Genomic DNA, 22532 nt, shown 5'->3' on the forward strand with positions numbered 1-22532 from the left:
TGTAGAAAACAAAATACTTATATAAATATGTGATTTTTTTTTGACATTTGCTTAAGCTAAAGCTGTGGACTTAAGAGAAGATAGCAGTCTTTTGTATTATACCCACATCTTCTCCCAGTTATTGAATCAAACACTATTCTAGTGCTGCAATAAAGAGATTTTGCAAGTACAATTCAAATCCCTAATAAATTGATGTTAAACTAGAGAGAGTATCTGTGTGGGTCTGACTTAATCAGTGGAAATCCTTTCAAAGAGAAGGTTTAGGCATGCACTGAGTCAGACTCTAACAAGCAGTTAGGTTTATAATTGCTCTCTCCTGTCTGGATGTTTCCTTCCTGACAGCCTGCCCTATAGATGTTGGACTTGCTTAACCAGTCCCCACAATTGCATAAGCTAATTCCTTGTAATAAATCCATATATACACATATACATACATATGGATGTATATAAGGGATATATAACATCTGGTTCCACTTCCCTCATTAAACCCTAATACAATGCGTATCTTTTTTTAAGCAGCTTTATGGAGGTATAATTTATACACTGTAAAACTTACCATTTTAAAGTATATAATTCAATGCTATTTCCTAGTTGTAAACATTTAATTTTTAAAAAATATTTTATGTTTTAAGTAGTCTCTACACCCAATGTGGGGCTTGAACTTACAACCTTTAGATCAAGAGTCGCATGCTCTACTGACTGAGCTAGCCTGATGCCCCCAACAATGATTTTTTTAGCAAATGTAGAGAGTTGTACAACCATTACCAAGATTCAGAGCAAAAACATTTCCATCATTGCACAAAGTTCCCTTGGGCTCATATGCAGTCAATCCCCACTCCCACATCCAGCCCAGGCAACCACTGATTTGCTTTTGGCCTCTACAGATTTACAATTTCTGAAATTTTCATATAAGTGGAATAAAAAGTTATATAGTCTTTTGTGTCTGGCTTCTTCCACTTAATGATAATATGTTTGAGATTCATCCAAGTGTAGTATGTAACAAAAGTTCATTTTCATTGCTAAATAGTCCTCCATTATATATATATATATATATATATATATATATATATATATATATATATATAAATATGACATATATATATATATATATATATATATATGTCATATTTGGTTTATCCATTCACCAGTTGATGGATATTTGGATTGATTCCAGTTTGGAGCTATTATGAATAACCATGACATTCACGTATGGGTGTGTGGATGAACATACATTTTCACTTCTCATCAGTAGAAACCTAGAGTGGAATTACTGTGTTGAATGGTAAGGCTATGTTTAACCTTTTAAGAAACTGTCAAACTGTTTTCCAAAGTGGCTAAAAGATTTTATATTCCTACCAGCAATATATAAGGGGTCCAATTTCTCCATATCATTGCCAACACTTGGCATCATGTATTTTTTTTTATTACAGCCATTCTAGGGTGCACATTGTGGTATCTTGTGTTTTTAACTTGCATTTCCCTAAATACTAATGATGTTGAACATCTTTTCATTATGCTTATTATCCACTAACATATCTTTTTTTTGATGAAATGTCTATTCATACCTTTCACCCATTTTAAATTGGATTATTTAACTTTTTTATCAGTTAGTTGTAAGAGTTCTTTATATTCTAAATACAAGTCCCTTATCAGATAATTTGCAAACACATTCTCTTGGTCTATAGCTTACCTTTTCATCTTCTTAATGATGTCTTTTGAAGAGCAAGTCTTTAATCTTTTATAAAATCAAACTCAAGATACTTTTTTTCTTTATGGGTCATGCATTTGAGGTTATGACGTATGAAAGACAAGGTCATGAAGATTTTCTCCTATATTTTCCTCTAGGTTTAGGTTTTATATTTAGATCTATGATCTATTTACAGTAAATTTCTATATTTGGTGAGAGGTATGGATCCAAGTTCATTTTTTTTTTTTTTGCATGTAGATATATAATTGTTCCAGTATCATTTTTTTTTAAAAAGTTGTCTTTTCCCCACTGAATTGCCTTGGCATGTTTGTTGAAAAAGAATTGACAACAAAAAAGAGAAAGAAAGAAAGAAAGAAAGAAAGAAAGAAAGAAAGAAAGAAAGAAAGAAAGAAATTGACCATAATGTAAGGGTTTATTTCTAGACACTCAATTCTGTTCCATTGATCTACATGTCTATTTTTATACCAATGCCACACTGTCTTGATTACTGCAGCTTTATTAAGAATGGTTATAGTTTTAAAATTGGGTAGTGTCAGTCCTTCAATTTTGTTCTTTTATAGAAAGTAGTGATTTTAACTCTTCTACATCCTTTGCATTTCCATATAAATATTAGGATCGGTTTGTCAATTTCTGCAAAACAGCCAGCTGGGATTTTAATAAAACTTTTGCTTTGAAAAAAAAAGTTATCTATATCTATATCTATATCTATATCTATATCTATATCTATATCTATATCTATATCTATAATTTGCAGCTTAAAATTCCTCCTTAAAAACTCTATTTCTTAGTCTAAGGGTTAGAAATATTATTTATGAGAGCAGATTTTATTTCACAAGGCCTTGATTATTTAAAAGCGCTTATGGACATGACACCAAAGTGTGATTCTCTAATACTATACAAAACGTTTCTTCCACTTATTAAATGTTGAACATGCTAAGAGAACTTCTGAGACTAACTTACTATGCTTTATACTATGCATTATTCCTTTCAAAATTAACAATGGGATAGCACAGAAATTAGTCCATATGCCTAAGTTCTTTATGGAGCTAAATTGCATATACCTTATATTAAATTATATAACTATATCATATATTACATATACTATGCTATATAGTAAAAGTATATATAATAATATAACCATTATATATCACAATAACTTTTAAAATAAAAGAAATACTTAGCAATGTTGGTGGGAACATAAAATGATACAACCACTACAGAATACAGTATTCAGATTCTTCAAAAAACTAGAAATACAACTACCTTATGATCCAGCAATTCCACTTCTGGGTGTGTACCTAAAGGAAACAGAATCACTATCTGTACCCTCCTGTTCACTGCAACATTACTTACAATAGCCAAGACATGGAAACAACCTAAGTGTAAGTGTCCATCGAAGAATAAATGGATAAAGAAAATGTGATATAGAAAGACAGATATATAGATATTAGAACACTATTCAGCAATAAAAAACGGAAATCCTGGGGTCGCCTGAGTGGCTCAGTCGGTTGAGCATCAAGACGTCAGCTCAGGTCATGATCTCACAGTTCGTGAGTTCGAGCCCCATATTGGGCTCAGTGCTGACGGCCGAGCCTACTTTGGATTCTATGTTTCCCTCTCTCTCTGCCCCTTCCCAGCTCATTCTCTCTCTCCCTCTCTCTTTCCCTCTCTCAAAAATAAACATTGAAAAAATTTTTTAAATTTTTTTAACGTTTATTTATTATTGAGAGACAGAGAGAGACAGAGAGTGAGCAGGGGAGGGGCAGAGAGAGGGAGACACAGAATCTGAAGCAGATTCCAGGCTCTGAGCTGTCCACACAGAGACTGACATGGGCTCGAACTCACAAACCGTGAGATCATGACCTGAGCCGAAGTCTGAGGCTTAACTGACTGAACCACCCAGGCGCCCCAACATTGAAATTAAAAAAAAAAAAAAAAGGAAATCCTGCCATCTGTAACAACATGGATAGACATTGAGGGCATTAAAAGACAAATACTGTATGATCTCACTTATATGTAGAGTCTTAAAAAAAAAAAAACTGAACAGATTGGTGGTTGCCAGAGGCAAGGGGAGGGTGGAGAGAAGGGAGATGAAGGAAACAGGTGAGATAGTGAAAAAGAAGGTAAAAACTTCCAGTTATAAGATAAACAAGTTATGGGGATATAATGTGAACCATGGTGACAATAGTTAACAATATTCTACCGTATATTTGAAAGTTGCTAAGAGAGTAGATATTAAAAGTTCTCATCACAAGAGAAAAAAGTATAACTGTGAGGTGATGGATGTTAACTAAACTTTTGTGGTAATTATACACATGTATCATCAAATCATCATGTTGTATACCTTGGACTAATGCAATGTTATAGGTCATTAATAGCTCAATAAAACTGGAAAAACAATTTTTTTAAGTTAAAGAAACAAATAGAGGGACACCTGGGTGGCTCAGTTGGTTACACAGCCAATTTTGGCCCAGCTCATGATCTCGTGGTTCCTGAATTCAAGCCCCATGTAGGGTTCTCTGCTGTCAGCATGGAGCCCTGCTTCAGATCCTCTGTCCCCACCCCCTCTGCCCCTCTCTTGCTCTCTCTCTCACTCTCAAAAATAAACATTTAAAAATACTTTAAAAAAATAAAGGAACAAATACAGATTGGTCCCTTAAACAAAAAGCAAATGAAAGTTATCAGATTTTGAATACATAAGGAAGTAGCAGATTACCCTGAAGTAATAGCACCAGGTACTACTCAAAATTTCTAAGTACTATCACTCAAAACTACAGTATCATGTTGACCTTAAGTAAAAAAAGATAAAAGTATATTATAAATTATATTGTTAGCTACCAATGTTATTAACCAAATAATGACAAGAAACTAGTCTTCATATGGTAATCTTTGCAGATATATGTATAAGTAACAAGAAAAGTCCATCAACCATTTTTCATTAGTGAAAGTTAGCCTGTATTCCTTGGTATAGACTGAAAATGGATGAATACAATGATTTTTATTAGCTGCTTCTCCTTTTGGTGTCAGGGTATTGGTTCAGCCTTCTGATCTCAATTTTTAATTATATAATTATAATGCATATAATTTAAAAGTTTTTTTAAGTTTATTTATTTATTTTGAGAGGCGGGGGTTGGGCAGAAAGAGAAGGACAGAGAGAGAATCCCAAGCAGGTTCCACACTGTCAGCGTGGAGCCTGATGCAAGGCTCAAACCCACAAACTGTGAGCTCATGACCGGAGCTTAAAGCAAGAGTTGGAGGCTTAACTGACTGAGCTACCCAGGCACCCCGATAATATATATAATTTATGTGTATAATTATGCTATAATTTAGCCTCATAAAAAGAGAGCTTCAAATACACCATTTATTATGTATTATTTTCAAATCTGTTGAGTTCAAAACAAGTTTTATTTTTCTATTATTATTATTATTATTATTGTTATTATTATTTTGGTGCAAAAAAGGTGATTTTATTAAAGCACAGGGACAGGACCCATGGGCAGGAAGAGCTGCCTCAAATCAAATTTTCTATAGGAGGCTGTGATACTTTGAGACACTTTCTCTTGAAAGAACTGACAAAAGACAGTGACAGTGTAGCTGGAGCACCGGAGTGCAAGAGCACCAGGCTCTGGGAGTCCCAAACAGACCAGGTTTGGTCACTCGCCCCAGACAAACTCCAAAGGCAGAGAGATGAGTGGCGGGGAAACAAGTATCTATTTCACTGAGGCCAACAACGGGAAGACAGTGGCCTCAAAGCCAGTCTCCAAAGTGCTGAAAATAATTGAAAGTGTGTATAAGGAAAATGTGGGCAAAGGTCAGTGGGTACCTGCAGGCAGGTAGTAAAGACCAGGTGGTTCATTGTCACAGGGCAGGTCTTGCTGCCTCGGGGCAATCTTTATTGCCCAAGGGGGTAGTTTTGGTACCCATCACAAGATGCACTGCCTGCAGGGTCTTTTGCCTGAGTTAGAAGCTGGAAAGAAGAATGTAATCAATTAGAAAGTTTGAAGTCGTCTTTCAAAAAGAGGAAGGTACTGAACCATGGGTCCATTATATTCCAATTTGTGTAAAAAAGTAGTTGGAAGGTACATACATATTCGTGTTTGTGTATTCATAGGAGTCAGCAGTGGAAAGATGAAAGATTCCACTTGGAAAGGTGAAAGATTTTTTTCACCATGGGTATGTTTTACCCTTTCAAAAAAATTAAAAATACATGTATTTAAAACTAAGAGAAGTATGACACTTAAAGTCATCTGTCTCAAAACCAGGTTTAAGGGGTGCCTGGGTGGCTCAGTCAGGTAAGTGTCCAACTCTTGGTCTCACCTCAGGTCATGATCTTAGGGTTGGTGAGTTGGAGCAAGTCCAGCTCCTCACTGAGACCGGAGACTGCTTGGGATTCTCTCTGTACCTCTCTCTACCCTCCCGCTCCCTCAAAATAAAGTAAATAAACATTCGGGGCGCCTGGGTGGCTCAGTCGGTTGGGCAGCCGACTTCGGCTCAGGTCATGATCTCGCGGTCCATGGGTTCGAGCCCCGCGTCGGGCTCTGTGCTGACAGCTCAGAGCCTGGAGCCTGTTTCGGATTCTGTGTCTCCCTCTCTCTGACCCTCCCCCATTCATGCTCTGTCTCTCTCTGTCTCAAAAATAAATAAACGTTAAAAAAAAATTAAAAAAATAAATAAATAAAGTAAATAAACATTAAAAAAAGAAAAAGACTGCTAAGCATTAAATATATCAGTTTGCTTGAAGGAAACTCACATTTTCTAGTAGGGCTTCTATCTTTCTTTAAATAGGCTGATTTAAGATTGACTGGACTCTGCAAAGTTGCATGAGGGCAAATGCTGTAGATAAGAAAAGTGCCATTTAAAAATTCATATTTGTAAATGGGGTTCTATAAACTGGACTACTGAGGCTTATTTTCTTTATTCCTTAGGTTAGTCCCAGCTAACACAAAGTAAAGACTTTTATCACTATACTGTAGCCTGGCATTGCATATATATACTATCAGTAGCCAGTCACCTTATCAAATATTTGGTGGGTGGGGAGAGGGGAGGACAGGAACAGAAATTTCAAATGATTGCAAACTTCATCCTGCTTCTAGAACACAGTTGAAAAGGTCTATTTTCTTCGTGGTAAGCCAGGGGGAAAGGTATGGCTTATTATTAGATGCCCAGTAAGTAAGCATTCTAGTTGTAGGAGAAGGAAATGTGGATACAAATAGAGCATTTATGGACAGAAGTGACTTCCCAATTTGTTTTTTGAATCTTCAAGGTGTTTTTTCATCTAATCACAGAATATTAATTATATTCAACACAGTCCCTCTTGAAACACTTTATTTGGCTTTCAGCGAAGCTACACTGTCTATTCTCCATCTCATGAAATGTGTGTGTGACCTTCAGCAGGTAACTTAGTCACTCCGGACCTCGCAACTACAAAAAAAATGTTTCTTAACGTAGTCGTCAAACCTTAAGTGCTAATTCTTGTATAACGCTCGTCGTTATTAACTACCACAAAAACGGCTGTGTCCTTCTGCGCCGGCCGGCCTGAGGCGAACCCATCCACAACTCGGAGAGGGCGAGCAGCATGGAGAATGCTATGGAAAGAAACTGGGCAACGCTTTCCAAGGTCGGAGGCAGCTGGCAATCCCAGTCGAGCTCCCCACGCTCTCGCGCAGGTCAGCCCGGCAGCGCTCGCAGACAAGAACGCGGGCTAGAATCCAAAAACACCACGACGACAACGCCCCAGCGACTTCCGCACTTTTCCTTCAGCCCCATAACTGTACTTTCGCTAAAACCATGGGAGTCTAATATTTCCCTCTGGCACCTTTACAGTTGCTTTATTCCCCCCCTCTTTATGGCTTTATTTGAAGATAAAGATTAAGTTGGAAAGGATCAAAGACAGGTGTGGCTATGGAAAAAGGGATCAGTTGAGCGGCGTGGCGAAAGTGCGGAGCGGAAGCACTCCGAGCGCCCTCCCCATCCCCAGCCGGAAGTTGTGGGACTGAATGGATCACGGAGCCGGCGGCTGTAGGTCTCCAGTCTTCATCTGACGCTTGGCGGCCGCTGAGCCACCAGGTTCATGTGGAGGCTCCCAGGCTCCCGCGCCGCGCTTCGTGGGGTCCGCACGGCGGTGGGGCGGCACACTCGGGCCGAGGCGGCGACTGAGACGGCGGCGGGAGCGATGGAGCGCGCTGTGGTGCGCTGTGTGCCTTCGGAACCGAAGCTAAGCCTGTCGTTCGCTCTGGCAGACGGCAGCCACAAGAACATGCAGCGCGACCAAAGCGAGCCGCTGGGTCGGGCCCTCAGCCGGATTGCTACCAACGCCCTCAAAGGCCACGCTAAGGCGGCCGCCGCCAAGAAGAGCAGGAAGAACCGGCCAAATGCAAGTGGCGGGGCCTGTGCGGGGCCTGTGTCGGAGCCGGCTGCGGCCTGCGAGCCCGTCGTGAAGCTGTACTACCGGGAGGAGGCAGTGGCCGAAGACGTGCTCAACGTGGACGCCTGGCAGGACGGCGCGGTGCTGCAGATCGGCGATGTCAAGTACAAGGTGGAGCGCAACCCGCCCGCCTTCACCGAGCTGCAGTTGCCACGCTACATCATGGCCGGCTTCCCGGTGTGCCCCAAGCTCAGCCTCGAATTTGGGGATCCCGCCAACTCGCTCTTCCGATGGTACAAGGAAGCCAAACCCGGAGCGGCGGAGCCTGAGGGCGGGAGCCCCTCGTCATTGTCTCCCTCTTCACCCTTTCCTAGTTGGACAGAGACGGGTGTGAACGAACGCGTCTACACGCCGTCCAATGCAGACATAGGGCTGCGACTCAAGCTTCATTGCACCCCAGGCAATGGGCAGCGCTTCGGGCCAAGCCGGGAGTTGGAAAGTGTGTGTCCGGTGGAGGCTGGGCCCGGTACTTGCACCTTTGACCAGCGGCATCTCTACACCAAGAAGGTGACGGACGATTCTCTCATTCGCACTGTGTCTTACAACCTCCTGGCCGACACGTACGCCCAGACTGAGTTTTCGAGGAGTGTCCTCTACCCGTACTGTGCCCCTTATGCCCTCGAGCTCGACTACCGCCAGAACCTCATCCAGAAGGAGCTCACGGGCTACAACGCTGACCTCATCTGTTTGCAAGAGGTAGATCGCAACGTGTTTACCGACAGCTTGGTGCCGGCACTCGAGGCCTTTGGGCTGGAGGGCGTGTTTAGAATCAAGCAGCACGAAGGCCTGGCTACTTTCTACCGAAAGACCAAATTCACTCTCCTTAGCCAGCATGACATTTCTTTCCACGAAGCCCTGGAGTCCGACCAACTTCACAAAGAACTGCTGGAGAAACTAGTTTTGTACCCGTCTGCTCAGGAGAGGGTGCTCCAGAGATCTTCTGTCCTCCAGGTAAAGTAGCTCCACCATTCTCTTTACATACACATCGATTTTTAGGGGCGTGGCAGTTTTTTTCAGATTTTACTGAAAGGTGTTCGCTCTTTTATCTTCAGCACAAAGGTTAGCTTTCATTCATTCATTGAGCAGATATTTATTGAGCACCTTTACTGTGTCACAACAAGCTGCAGGTTGCCTTGAACAGATTAGCGGACTTTCATAGTGCTTACACTCTTAATGAGAGAGCTCAATATGCTCAATACAAGAACATAGTAATAGCTAATATTTTCTCACTTCTTGCCAAGCATTGTTCTGACACATTTTAAAACTTGAAACAAGGGCGCCTGGGTGGCTCAGTCGGTTGAGCGTCAGACTTCGGCTCAGGTCATGATCTCACAGTTCATGGGCTCAGGTCATGATCTCACAGTTCATGAGTTCCAGCCCCACATCAGGCTCTGTGCTGACAGCTCAGGGCCTGGAGCCTGCTTCGGATTCTGTGTCTCCCTCTCTCTCTGCTCCTCCCCTGCTCACACTCTGTCTCTCTTTCAAAAATAAATAAAGATTAAAAAAAAAATTTTTTTAAACCTTGAAACAAAAAAATTGAAGTAAAAACAAAACACCACAAAGCTTTTAAAATTTAGGTGTCTGGTATGTTTAAGTATTCCATAAATATTAATATTTTAATTTTGGCTCACAGTAATCCTGCCATTTCCATTTTACAGATGTTATTATAAATAGGGAAGTGTTCAAGTTTACTTATTCCAAGTTCACACAAAGTGAAGCCAGGATTCTTACCCAGTGAATTATATTCCATCATCACTGAGCAGAGTATTAAGCTGCCTTAGTTTTTAAAAAAAACAATGTTATTTGTATATTTGTCCAGCGTTTTTAGCTAACTGGTTTTGTTCATAGTAAGATTTTAGAGTAGCTACTTTTTTTTTTTTTTTTTTTTTGAGCATCCAGTGTGTTTCCTGAACTGTAAGCTCATTTAGTTGGATCCATACAACAGTCCCCCTTGAGGTGGATATTGCCTTTTTTTAAACCAGTGACCAAGCTGGCTTAGGAAAAAAGTATCTCTCTTCAGGTCACACTGCTGTGAATGTTTAAGAGTGGGGATTCCATCTAGGTGCACCTGACTCCAGAGCCTGCCCTTATCCACTTAAAAACACTGTCTCTAACCTTAGTGTTATCCAAAATATGTCCTTTTCTTATTCCCTGTATATGTTGAACTGTTACTAAGACATGTTAGGCTGAATGAATCCTATTCATGTGTATTCTAAAACTTGTAGCAAAAGTTTAATTTAATTGCGATCATACTTCATTAGGGAAGGTTATGAAATGTCCGTTCATCATATATAGTCTTAGATTTAAAAAAAACATCCAGGAAATTGGCAGATAGCAACTGAACTCTTGGCACTTGGTTTATTTTAGGTTTCTGTTCTTCAGTCTACAAAGGACTCGTCTAAAAGGATATGTGTTGCTAATACCCATCTGTACTGGCATCCAAAAGGTAGGTTTTATTGGTTTTCACAAGTGACATAACATGGTAACTTAAACTCAGTAAGTCTGTTTTACACACATACATCTTTTTTGTTTCTTTCAGTTTTATTGAGATGTAATTGTCATAACAGCATCATGCAGTTTAAAGTGTACAGCATAATGACACATATTGCAAAATGATTACATTCATCACCTCATATAGATCTGAAAAAAATACACTTTTTTTTCTTGTGATGAGAACTTTTAGGATATACTCTCTTAGCAACTTTTAAATATACCGAATAGTAATGTTAACTGTGGTCATCATGTTGTGCATTACATCTACAGTACTTATGTATCTTATAACTGAATGTTTCTTTTTTACATTTGGACCACCTTCATCCAATTTCCCTTCAAATATATATCTTGAATGTCACCCAGATACTGTATGTAGTTTTGGAGCTTTTTTTTTTCTTTTAAAGGCAACTTTAAAAAATACTTAAATTAATGTTTTTTATATTCATAGGTGGGTACATTCGTCTCATTCAAATGGCGGTAGCCTTGGCTCACATTAGACATGTCTCGTGTGATCTGTATCCTGGCATACCAGTTATATTTTGTGGAGACTTTAATAGTACCCCATCAACAGGAATGTATCATTTTGCTGTCAATGGCAGCATTCCAGAGGACCATGAAGACTGGGCTTCCAATGGGGAAGAGGAACGTTGCAACATGTCCCTCACCCATGTCTTCAAACTGAAAAGTGCTTGTGGTGAACCTGCTTACACAAATTATGTTGGTGGCTTTCATGGATGTCTGGATTACATTTTCATTGACTCAAATGCCCTAGAGGTTGAACAGGTGATTCCATTACCTAGTCATGAAGAAGTCACCACTCACCAGGCGTTACCTAGTGTTTCCCATCCCTCTGATCACATAGCACTTGTGTGTGATTTAAAATGGAAATAGATTTGTGTTTAATGGAATTTGAGTCTCTTTCGTAGGAAATTTAATATGAATCAGAGCTTATATGTAACCTTCAAAGAGGAAAACTACACAGACACCGAGGCAAAATGTTTTTATTCTGTGTTCCAGTGTCTTCATTACATGACTGTTCATAATTGCAGTTTCTCTACTTTTTTTTTTCCTAAGGTTGAAGGAAAAACAAATATATTTATGACTACCAGGAAGAACACTGAATTATGTACATTTTATAAGTACTTTTTTTTTAGCTAGGAATTAAGAATTTTGTAAAAAAAAAAAAAAAAACCAAAAAACCATTTGAATGATCCTATAATTTTTCTATCATAACACATTTCAAATTGAATCATGTTTGTATAATTAGGGGAAAAATGCATATGGGTTAAGGTGAGAGGCCTAAGTCTGACATGAACGAACATTAGGGTCTACCTCTACCTCAATTTGGTTAGCAATTTAATACAACTTCAGAGCTTTAACGAAAGATTAAAATGTGCCATCCACCAAATGTTATTGCTCCTCATCTTTCATTTTTCAATCAACATAAGATATTTTAATTCTCTTATTTGTAGGATTTTACTTTCTAGTGTATGGTACAAATGAACACATTTATATTCTAGCCAGCTCATTTGAACTTTTAGGATGCAAGCACAATTTAGTATTCAAAGTGAATAGCAACATAGTCAGCTTGATCCCATTTTCTTTAATTATTCTTGCCCATGAAAAACGTTCATAAATCACCAAGGGTATTTGGCCATATGATATTAGAGAATACAGCATAATACATTACTTTATGAGAAACTGTCTACTGATATGGGGTTGACATTTTGGGAGAACCATTGAGCATTTCTATGCTGGAAGTATTTTTGAAATTGTTGGTCTTTATAAATAGGAGAAGGAGGAATAGCGGATCTTTTGGGCATTTCTGAAATAAACTATTCATTTTATAGATTTGAGCATTACATTTGAGTTGTAGGAAAACACTGTATATAATTTATATGCTGTAAAAAAAAAGTTTAAATATGAAGCCAGACTTTTTAAAATTAGGAATTATTGTTTTACTGATTAGTTTCTAACCTAGAGTGGTAACTGGGCTCTTCTAACTCAGTTATCACCATACCTTATTTGTAATGCTTTAGCTGTTGCTTTTTGATGTTCAGGGTAACTGTAATGTTATCTCCTACTTCTGCAATTAGTTTCTAGCTTAGATATGAAAAGCTCACCCACTTCAAGAAGAGTTCTGATTTTCCACAGTCATGAGAGTTTTTGTCTCAAATTCTTTAATCTCCAAAACCATAAGAACTTTCCTCTTTTGATAAAGTAGGCTGTACTTCCATATTCTGCTCACTGTCCAATGTATTGTTAACTCTTAGTAAGTTTGAGAACAAGAATTTTACTTCGTTCAGATTGAACCTTGAAGTACTTAAAATACTGGAAAAGAAAAATTGGCAGTTTCTTGGGATCTTGTTTAGAAAAAGCTATAAATAAAAATTGATGCTACCGAATGGTGCCTTCCTAAATAACATTTTTGAGAGCATTTTAACATCAGTTTACAACTACATGAATATGTTAAAGCCAGAATCTGATTCTTTTGCAAAATACATCTTTTTTTTTTTTTCTTTTTAAAATTTTTTTGGTCTGCTTTCAAACATGTTGACAGGACCCTTAAAATAACTTGAAAAAAAGTTTCTAAGCAAAAAGTTACGAAACATTTTGAAAGAAGAAATTAAGTTACATACTTATTCATGCTCATGAGAAAAACATTCGGATTCTGTATTAACAAACACCCTGGCTAACTAGATTGAACTCTAGTCAAAGGAACTAATCACTTATCAAAGATTCCACGTCCTGAGTCTTTTAATTTTATATTTACTGACTTAACAGTGTGATCTGATTATAGACAGGCATTTCAGAATAGGAGAAGGTAGATTATTATTGTGAAGTGCCATATGCTCTGGTCAAGTCTCCAGTATATAGATAATGTTAGTATGATTGGAGTCCAAAGTAGGGAACGCTAAGAAAATTGTATAAATAGGATACCAAAATTACCTTGTATTCATGAGTTAGAATAAAGTGTTATTCAGAAATGTTTATGTGCTTAAAGCCATGTTTGTGATTGAATTTTTCTATTACATTTGGATTTTTTAGTACATTTAATAAAGTATGGAAAGTCTAGCACCTCTATAGTGAACCCATTTTATGATGTCACAAGTTCTTGCTATAGGAATTAATATTCAAAAAATTTTATATTATTATAAATAAAATTATAGAACACTGTCCTCTTAAGTGAACTCTTACCCAGTTGCCACTATAGACACATGCACTGGTAGTTTATAATATGTTAGCAAAAAAATCATTTCTGGCTGTAAATGTGATGTTCTTTAAAATTCTCAATACCAAAATCAGTTGTTTCAAATTTCCAAGTATTTCACTGTGTGGTGACTTTTCTGAGAACTAAGGCCTCATATCAGAATGTGGTAGTTTTAGACTGGAGGTTTATCTGAGAAACAGTACAAAGGAGAAGGTTCAAAGAACACCACCGTGGGAAGATATTCCTGGTGGAAGTTGACCCCATTAGATCTCATATTCTCCAACTGTGAAATATATAGGCAGAGGTTCCCTACAAACCTGGTTTGAGGGCAAACCAAAATCCATATTAATGAATGTTAAAGGTTTGCATTACTAGTTGATCATAAAATCCACAAGACAACACAATAGGGGAAATCTTTCCTCTAAAAAATTATAGCCAACACTAGTTTTCTAATCATAATTCAAAAACATTTCAATGTTTTGCTCAATCTAGAACTTATATCTAGATTTAATTTAGGGTAAGGAAATAATTTTAAGAGCTCATTTGGGTAATCAAATTCTGTGGTCCCACTTAATGAGAAAGTATGCTTTATAGCGTTGAAGGTACTAGAGCTGTATTGGGTGATTTTTTTTTTTTTTTTTTTTAGCACTAACTTGAGGATAAGTCTATATTTTGAGATGACAATACCAAAGCATGTTTTCAAGTGAAGTGAAATTCACATAAGATGAACCATTTTAAAAGTTATGATTCCACTGCATTTAGTACATTCACAGTGTTGTGCAGCCATTATCCCTAACTAGTTCCAAAACATTTCTATCACCCCAAAGGGAAACAGTGACCCATTAAATAGTCACACCCCATTTCCTCCTCCCTTCCAGACACTGGCGACTACTAATCTGCTTTGTGCCTCAATTTCTCTGTTTTGGATATTTCATATAAATTGAATCATATAATATATATATGACCTTCTGTGTCTGACTTTCCTTTATTTAGCTTAATGTTTTTTAAGATCTTCCATGTTTTCTATTATATATATTCTATTGTATGGTTATACTACATTTTGTTTATCCCAATGGATGTTTGGATTGTTTCCATCTTTTGGCTATTGTGAATAATGCTCCTATGAATATTCACGTACAAGTTTTTGTTTGAGCACCTATTTTCAATTCTTTTGGTTTGGTTATATACCTTGTGAGAAACTGCCAAAATGCTTTCCACAATAGCTACACCATTTTACATTCCCACCAGTGATGTATATGAGAGTTTATTTCTCCACATTCTCACTGATATACGTGTTATTATAGTCATTCAAGTGGGTGTGAAGTGGTATTTCTACCAATGTATTTTTATCTTGTTTAGTTTAATTATGTCATTGCCCTCATGAACTAGAGTACTCACAATGGATTACCCAACCTCCTATATTTTTTTCCAGAGAGCTCATCTTCAGCAATTCCTACTTAATCTTCCAGCTTTTGTCAAGTTGCAAAGGTCAGTCCCATTGCTTCTTTGGGAGATAATTGGGAAGAAAAGCATAAAAAATACAGAAGTCCTGGAATGTAAATAAATTAGAAAGAATAAGCAGCCAAAGGGGAAAAAAAAAGTCACTTAAAAAATGTAGATCTACGTCGGTGATTTCAGAGAATGAACTTACCAACATTGGCTTTTATTTTTTTTTAATTTTAATGTTTATTTATTTTTGAGACAGAGTGCGAGCAGGGTAGGGTCAGAGAGAGGGGGACACAGAATCTGAAACAGGCTTCAGGCTCTGAGCTGTCAGCACAGAGCCTGACGCAGGGCTTGAACCCACGAGCTGCAAGATCATGACCTAAGCTGAAGTCAGACGCTCAATCAATCGACGAAGCCACCCAGGCGCCCCTCCTACATTGGCTTTTAAATGGCTTAGCCATGCTCCACTATTACCTAACACTTTTTAAATCCCATTTTAGGTACAGAGTAGCAGATAGCAAGAATGCCTGAAGACATATCCCTGAAAAACTGAGATGGCTATGGCTTTATATAACTCACCAAGTTATAATGCAGAACCATAAAAAAGACTAAACTCTGCTTATTAAAAAAAAATTAGGTTTTGAAAAGAAACCTTAACAAGGTGAGCTTTAATAATACATTTTTTAAAACACTGAGTTAATATATTAAAAATTATAATATGGAACAAAATTATTTTGTAAGTTGGCCATCTTTACACTGTATTAAATAATATTGAAGTCAGATGCTAAAATTAACTTTACATATAAATGTTAAACATATCTTTAAGTTGTAGACCTTAAAAATACTAAATCTTCTAGTTCACCTGGCTGATGCCATCCTCTATAACAAGCACCTACCAGCTGGATTTGTGGTTCCACAACAAAGTCTCAGCTGTTAAAATCCATGTTCATATTGTCAGTGTTAGGTTTTTCCTCATAATCTTCAATTTCCTAGAGAAACTTCATTGACAACAAACTATCATTCATCTCCATCTTCTGTCCATTTTGAGTTGATTGTATGTTAAAGGGTTTATGTGATGCAATCCATTTTGCCTAATAACTCACTCTACTGTTGTTAGATTGTTGCTGATGTTCATCTTCGTGTATTGGAAGTATTCCTAGTTTGCATTTTGCATCTCATTATTGTTCTTGAAACTGAAAACAGTTCAGTAGGGAATTGGATAGGCTTCATGTGGAGTTCTCATATTGAACAATATACACACTTTTAATAGTATTACATATAATCTTTATTTCCCATGTGGAATAGTTTGGAGAAATGGTGTATCCAGGGATAAAAGCATTTAGAAATAAAGTTGGCCTTCCTCAAAAGCTGGATTAGGTATAGTGTTTTGAGTATCTTAAACCAAAGAAAAATATTTCTGCTGAAGCTGTAAAGTTTTTAAGTACTCTAAATAATGCAATTATATTTTCATCCTTTTATTACATACCTAAAACAATCTGGCTTTTTACAGCCTGGCTTATATCATTTTTCTTCATCCTGAATGAAAGAATCCCACAATAGTTCTTTCATCCAAAATTGATCTTTATTTTTCTCTTTAAGGGTTTTTGTCACTGCGTATGAAATCAATTTTATTTTTTAATTTTTTAAGTTTATTTTGAGAGAGAGAGAAAGAGAATCCCAAGCAGGCTCTGCACCATCAGTACAGAGTCCAATGCAGGGCTCGAGCTCATGAACTGCAAGGTAATGACCTGAGCTGAAGTCGGATGCTTAATGGACTGAGCCACCCAGGTGCCCCCATGAAATCAATTGTTAAAGACTGGCATCAGAAACAAACTCCATACTCATTACCAGTCACTCCCTAACCCACCTTTCCCCTCAGCTCTTGGCAACTGCTTACCTATGGATTTACTCTATGGATTTGCCTCTTCTGGGCATTTCATATAAATGAAGTAATTACGTAGCCTTTTGTGACCAACTTATTTCACTTTGTATGTTTCTGAGGTTCTTCCATGTTGTAGTATGTATCAGTACTTCATTCCTTTTTATGATAATATTCCATTGTATGGACATAACCCATTTTATTTTATCCATTCATCAGTTGATGGACATTTGGATTACTTCCACCTTTTGGCTTCTATGGATAATGCTGTATGTTTGTGTACAAGTTTTTGAGTGTGCATGTTTTCATTTCTCTTGGGCATATATCTAGAAGTGGAATTGTTGGATCATATGGAAAATACTTAACCTTTTGAGGAACTGGCAGACTTTTACCCAAAGTAGTTGCACAATTTTGCATTCCCACCAGCAACATATGGGAGTTCCAATTTCTCCACATCCTAACATGTTACCTTTTTGATTACAGCTATTCTAGTATGAAATGGCATTTTATTGTGGTTTTGATTTGCATTTACCTGATGGCTAATATTGTTGACAATCTTTTTATGTGCTTACTGCCCATTTGTGTATCTTTGGAGCCCATTTTAAAAATCGTGTTGACTTTTTGTTGGGCAACCCTTTCCCCCTTTTTATTTTTATTTCTTTTTTCACGTTTATTCATTTTTTGATAGAGACAGAACATGAGTGGGGAAGGGCAGAGAGAGAGGGAGACACAGAATCCGAAGCACGCTCCAGGCTCTGAACTGACAGCACAGAGCCCACGCGGGGCTCGAACTCACGGACCGCGAGATCATGACCTGAGCTGAAGTCAGACATTCAACCGACTGAGCCACCCAGGCACCCTAACCCTTCCCCCCTTTTTAAAAATCATCATTCCTCACTTCTTCAAAGGCTATGCAGGCCAAGGTCAACTTTGGCCAGTCTGCAAAATACATCACTGTTACTGGAATGGCATTGAACCCAGCCTAAGAAAAACCATGCCACCAAAGAATTGATTCGTTCCTGAGAGCCAGCTCCCTGTCTGCAGATGGCAGTGTCAAGCCCCCAAACACCAGCTGAAAACTTAGGTGCCCAATATAATTGGAAGCATACAATGAAAACAATGCAGAAATACCTGACAAGGTCGGGAAGACACCTGGCTCTACTGTTCTTTAAAACACAAAGGACATACATTGCAAGGCTCTGCTCACTAACTAGATACAGCTGCCTTAATTATTCCTTACCTGGGTCCACATTATTGCTTTTGCTATTGATTTCTCAGAATTTTTGTTGCTAGAATATAACCACTTAAACTTTTTATGTGGTTTGTGGAAATAGGGGATAAAGGGATATTTGCAAGTAAGAAACAAAAGCAGCCAACTAACCTTCCAGTAGTGGTAACCTGAATATAATGTCACGATGTATATGCTAGAAAAAAATGTATCATGATAACCTGAATATAATGTCACGATGTATATGCTAGAAAAAAATGTATCATGATTTCACTCGTGGAATTTGAGAAACAGATGAACATAGGGGAAGGGGAGGAAAAATAAGATAAAAACAGGAAGGTAAACCATAAGAGACTCAAATACAGAGAACAGAGGGTTGATGGGGGGGGGAGCGTGACGGGCATTCAGGAGAGCACTTTTTGGGATGAGCACTGGGTGTCATATGTGAGAAATGATCAGTGCGTTCTACTGAAGCCACATGTTCTACATACTGTATGTTAACTAACTTGAGAATAAAAAAAGAGTATGCTGGGCCTAAACAATTCTCAGGAGTAAATTTTAGAACCAAATCTTAACCAAGCCCATATTTATATTAATGTTGCTTTTAAAGTATTTAGATTGCCTTAGTGAGGATACTAATTAAGAATGATTTCATTCCTAACATTTTCCTGCTAAAAATAACTAAGCTGGTAATATAAACAAATGTCATTTGGGTAGAGTTTTGGGGGTGCCAATACTACCCCAACACTAACTCTACTAATCCTTGGGAAAATGCTAGTAGTAGATTCCTTCTAGTCACCTTCTCAGAATTTAACCATCTGAACAGATAATCAGACTCTAGAACTGTTTCATTAATTTTCCCCTATACCAGACCTTCAGATAATGTACTTGCCGATATACCAACCATTTGCTCTTTCTTAATCTAAGTTCTCATAAATTCTACTGAAGTTGGTAGCTAATATTTACATTATTGAAACATCCAACATGCTGCCAGGAAGCATAAGCACTTGTTTCCAATGACAAGTCAGAAGTCACCTTCACCTCCATACCAAGAACGAGAACTTCCATATTTAAGGAAGTTTGATCCAGGACATCTGGTTTCTGGTCCAGCATGCATGTAAGAAGCTTGGGAGTTGCCACTCTTGTCCTATAGAGAAAACAAAAACTGAACAAACTGAAAAATCAGTAACTATTCTTAGATCTGAAATGTCACAGGGCAAACTGGTGCGCTGTTCACCCCCGCCCCCCCCCCCCCCCCCCAGCACCCTGGTGATTGAAGCCCAGCAGGGGAATACAGGGAATCACAACCTGCAGGGACATCCAGGGATGTTTTGTTCTACCCTGAAGAAATCCCGGGTAGGGACACTGGAACTGTAATTGAGGACTTGCTAGAGGCACAGTCTGAACAACTAAGTTAAAAGCTTCAGAGGCCCCCACAACTTAATGAGTTTTTACCTCCTGGATTTCTACCAGCTTATCACAGAATATCGGAGAAAAATCTCATGCTTCTGGCAGAGGAAGGGGAAAAGAAACCATCTTCAAATATGCCAGAGCGTCCTGTTTATAACAAGTTCTGTTCTCAGAAAAAGTAACCAAAACCTCACTTACAGGGGTTTTATCAGAGACTAACTGACCTGGGGGTGTGGGGAGGGAAATGCCCAACTCCAGCTCACTTTGCCATCCTACCCCACCTAAGGGGGAGAAAAAATAATTGAGAAGCACATGTGAAGTTCACAGTCCAGAGGCATAAGGCTCACTAGAAGACTGAGACCAAATCATAGGATTATAAAATGCTTCCCCTACTCCCACACCTTACCATGACATTACTGAAGGCCTAGTTAAAGCAGTTACTTTTACCCAGTACATCATGTCCAGTAATCAAAAAAAGACAAGACATACTAAAAGGCAAAAAATGGGCGTTTGGCTGGCTCAATCAGTAGAGCATGTGACTTTTGATCAAAGGGTCATGAGTTCAAGCCCCATGTTTGGCATAGAGCCAACTTAAATAAATAGGTAAATATTTAAATAAACACATACATACATACATACATACATACATACATAAATGGCAAAAACCAGCTTGATGAGAGAGCAAGCATTAGAACCAGACTCAGATATGGCAGGGATGATAGAATCATCAGACTGGGAATTTAAAACATCTATACTATGTTAAGGGCTCTCATGGATAAAGACAACAGAAAAGAGCAGATGAGCAATGTTAGCAGAGATGACTTCTAATAAAAGCAGTAAGAAATGCTAGAGAATAAAAAAAAATAACAAATGAGGAATGCAATGCCTTTGATGGACTAATTAATATACTGGACATGGCTAAGGAAAGAATCTGAGTGTGAGGACATTGCAAAAGAAACCTCCCAAACTGAAAAGCAAGGGGGGGGGGGGAGGAGGAAACTTGGAGCAGGGTGACAAAAACCAAAACAGAAAAACATCCAAGAACTGTTGTTGGACAACAAAAGGTGTAACATAAACATAATGGGAATAACAGAGAAACAGAAATATTTGAAACAATAAGGACTGAGAATTTCCTCAACTTAATGGCAGACACCAAACCACATACATATCCAGAAAACTCGGATATCCAACACCAAGCAGGATAAATGCCCCAAATCCTCCATCTATGTGTATAATTTTCGAACTACAGAAAATAAAAGATGAAAAAAACAGAGAAAGAAACCAAAAGGGAAAAAACACCTTACCTATAAAGGAGTAAAGGTAAGAATTACATCTGCCTTCTCAGAAACCATGCAAGCAAGAAGAGTGGAGTATTTAAAACGTCGAGAGAGGAGCGACTGGGTGGCTCAGTCAGTTGAGCATCTGACCACTTGGTTTCAGAGCCCAGAGCCTCTTGGGACTCTGTCTCCATCTCTCTGCCCCTCCCCCGCTCACACTCTCATGCTCTCAAAAATAAACATTAAAAAAATAAATGAAGTCTGACCCCAGGGCTGACTCCTTGGCTCAGGTGGTAAAGCATGTGACTCAATCTTGGGATCATGAGTTCAAGCCCCACATTGGGTATAAAGATTTAAAAATAGGATCCTTAAAAAAAAAGTCTGACCCCAGTAAATTATCTGAAAGTGGTTATTATTACTATATGAGGTAATTCTGTACATATGCTAAAGAACTGGAAGCCTCAGTGAATGAGACATGAATGCTCTGGAAAACTGAAGTAAACATTTCACTTGTATTTTCGATAGAGAATATATAAGGTAAAGGGGGAAAATTCATGTGAACAGAAACATGTTAACAAAATACCAAGATGTTACATCACAGGAAAGCAACTCAGTAAGTTAGACAAAGGACAATGGGTGATATTCTGCCCTCCACCCTCACCAAAAGCTTATTGGTCAGAGGGACAGAAAACAGATAATGGTTCCATCCTCAACTCCAACGCTGCTGCTTATCAGCCTTTAAGAGAACCACAATTCTTCTTCAGTTTTCCTATTAACATACTTAACAATTACTTGACAGAATATTTTTTACTCTAGGGATATAATCAACTGTTCTGTATAATAGGGGAGGTCACAGAGACCTCTTATTGATTGACCAACACTAAGTTTAACATTAGTGTGAACAGTAAGCATTGAATCTTGATGGTGTCAAGTATTTCCTAAGAGTACAGAACATGTCAGTAAGTTGGGACAGTGATAGTGACTTTTTAAGTTAACATCATTTGCAAAGAATGTTAAACACAGGGAAAGGCATTATGGGGGTTATTTCTTAACTTATACTTTTTCCCAAAGAATTGACTTAACCTCTATTTGTGGGTGGTGGTGGGGAGGAACTTTTCAATGTGACTTAAAAAACTACCACCACTGGGACTGAAGAAAAAGCAGTAACTTCTTAGGGTAAAAAACATGCCAAGTTACCAAGTGAATGTTTTCTTAAAAAAAAAAAAAGGCAATCTTGCAAATCTAGCCCATTTAGTGAAAATTAGGCAATTTTAGTTTCTTAATGCAGTCATTTACAACGATAATAAGAGTTCCTTTACATCACAAATAAGATTATATGGATTCTCTTCACTCCTTTTTCAGAGTCCGTGAAAGCATCCTGGACTTGCTTTAAAAATTAATACAGTGGTGATTTAACTATGATCATAACGGTGAACCCATTCAAAGTTTAGTATCT

The 22532-nt window shown here is 38.0% G+C and overlaps 2 protein-coding genes across 20 annotated transcripts in view; one reads left to right on the top strand and one right to left on the bottom strand.

Moving 5' to 3' along the window:
- The window catches only part of DNAH12 (dynein axonemal heavy chain 12), a 221014-nt gene extending 213473 nt beyond the window's left edge, over positions 1–7541 (bottom strand). For 14 of the 19 annotated variants that reach the window (XM_045051713.1, XM_045051722.1, XM_045051719.1 and 11 more), the window contains exons 1-2: positions 6459–7541; positions 2972–3006 (exon numbers count right to left, since the gene is read on the bottom strand). The gene's annotated coding sequence lies outside the window, so the exon portion shown is untranslated. Of the gene's footprint in view, positions 1–2971; positions 3007–6458 lie in introns of those variants that run through there. The other 5 variants (XM_045051716.1, XM_045051714.1, XM_045051717.1 and 2 more) reach the window with 5 other exon arrangements.
- Positions 7542–7661: 120 nt separating this feature from the next.
- Positions 7662–13703, top strand: PDE12 (phosphodiesterase 12). The gene is made up of 3 exons (XM_003982364.6): positions 7662–9083; positions 10500–10578; positions 11074–13703. Exons 1-3 carry the CDS (start codon positions 7779–7781, stop codon positions 11514–11516), a joined length of 1827 nt encoding a protein of 608 aa, XP_003982413.1. The 5' UTR covers positions 7662–7778; the 3' UTR covers positions 11517–13703.
- Positions 13704–22532: the final 8829 nt, after the last annotated feature.

Source organism: Felis catus, chromosome A2 (genome assembly GCF_018350175.1).
Source record: "Felis catus isolate Fca126 chromosome A2, F.catus_Fca126_mat1.0, whole genome shotgun sequence".
NCBI lineage: Eukaryota > Metazoa > Chordata > Mammalia > Carnivora > Felidae > Felis > Felis catus.

Excerpts from the sequence above, each read along its gene's own strand:
- PDE12 (XM_003982364.6), top strand. The coding sequence starts at position 7,779 with ATGTGGAGGCTCCCAGGCTCCCGCGCCGCGCTTCGTGGGGTCCGCACG. Across the intron at positions 9,084-10,499 it reads AGAGATCTTCTGTCCTCCAG|GTTTCTGTTCTTCAGTCTAC; the intron begins GTAAAGTAGCTC and ends GGTTTATTTTAG. Across the intron at positions 10,579-11,073 it reads TCTGTACTGGCATCCAAAAG|GTGGGTACATTCGTCTCATT; the intron begins GTAGGTTTTATT and ends TTATATTCATAG.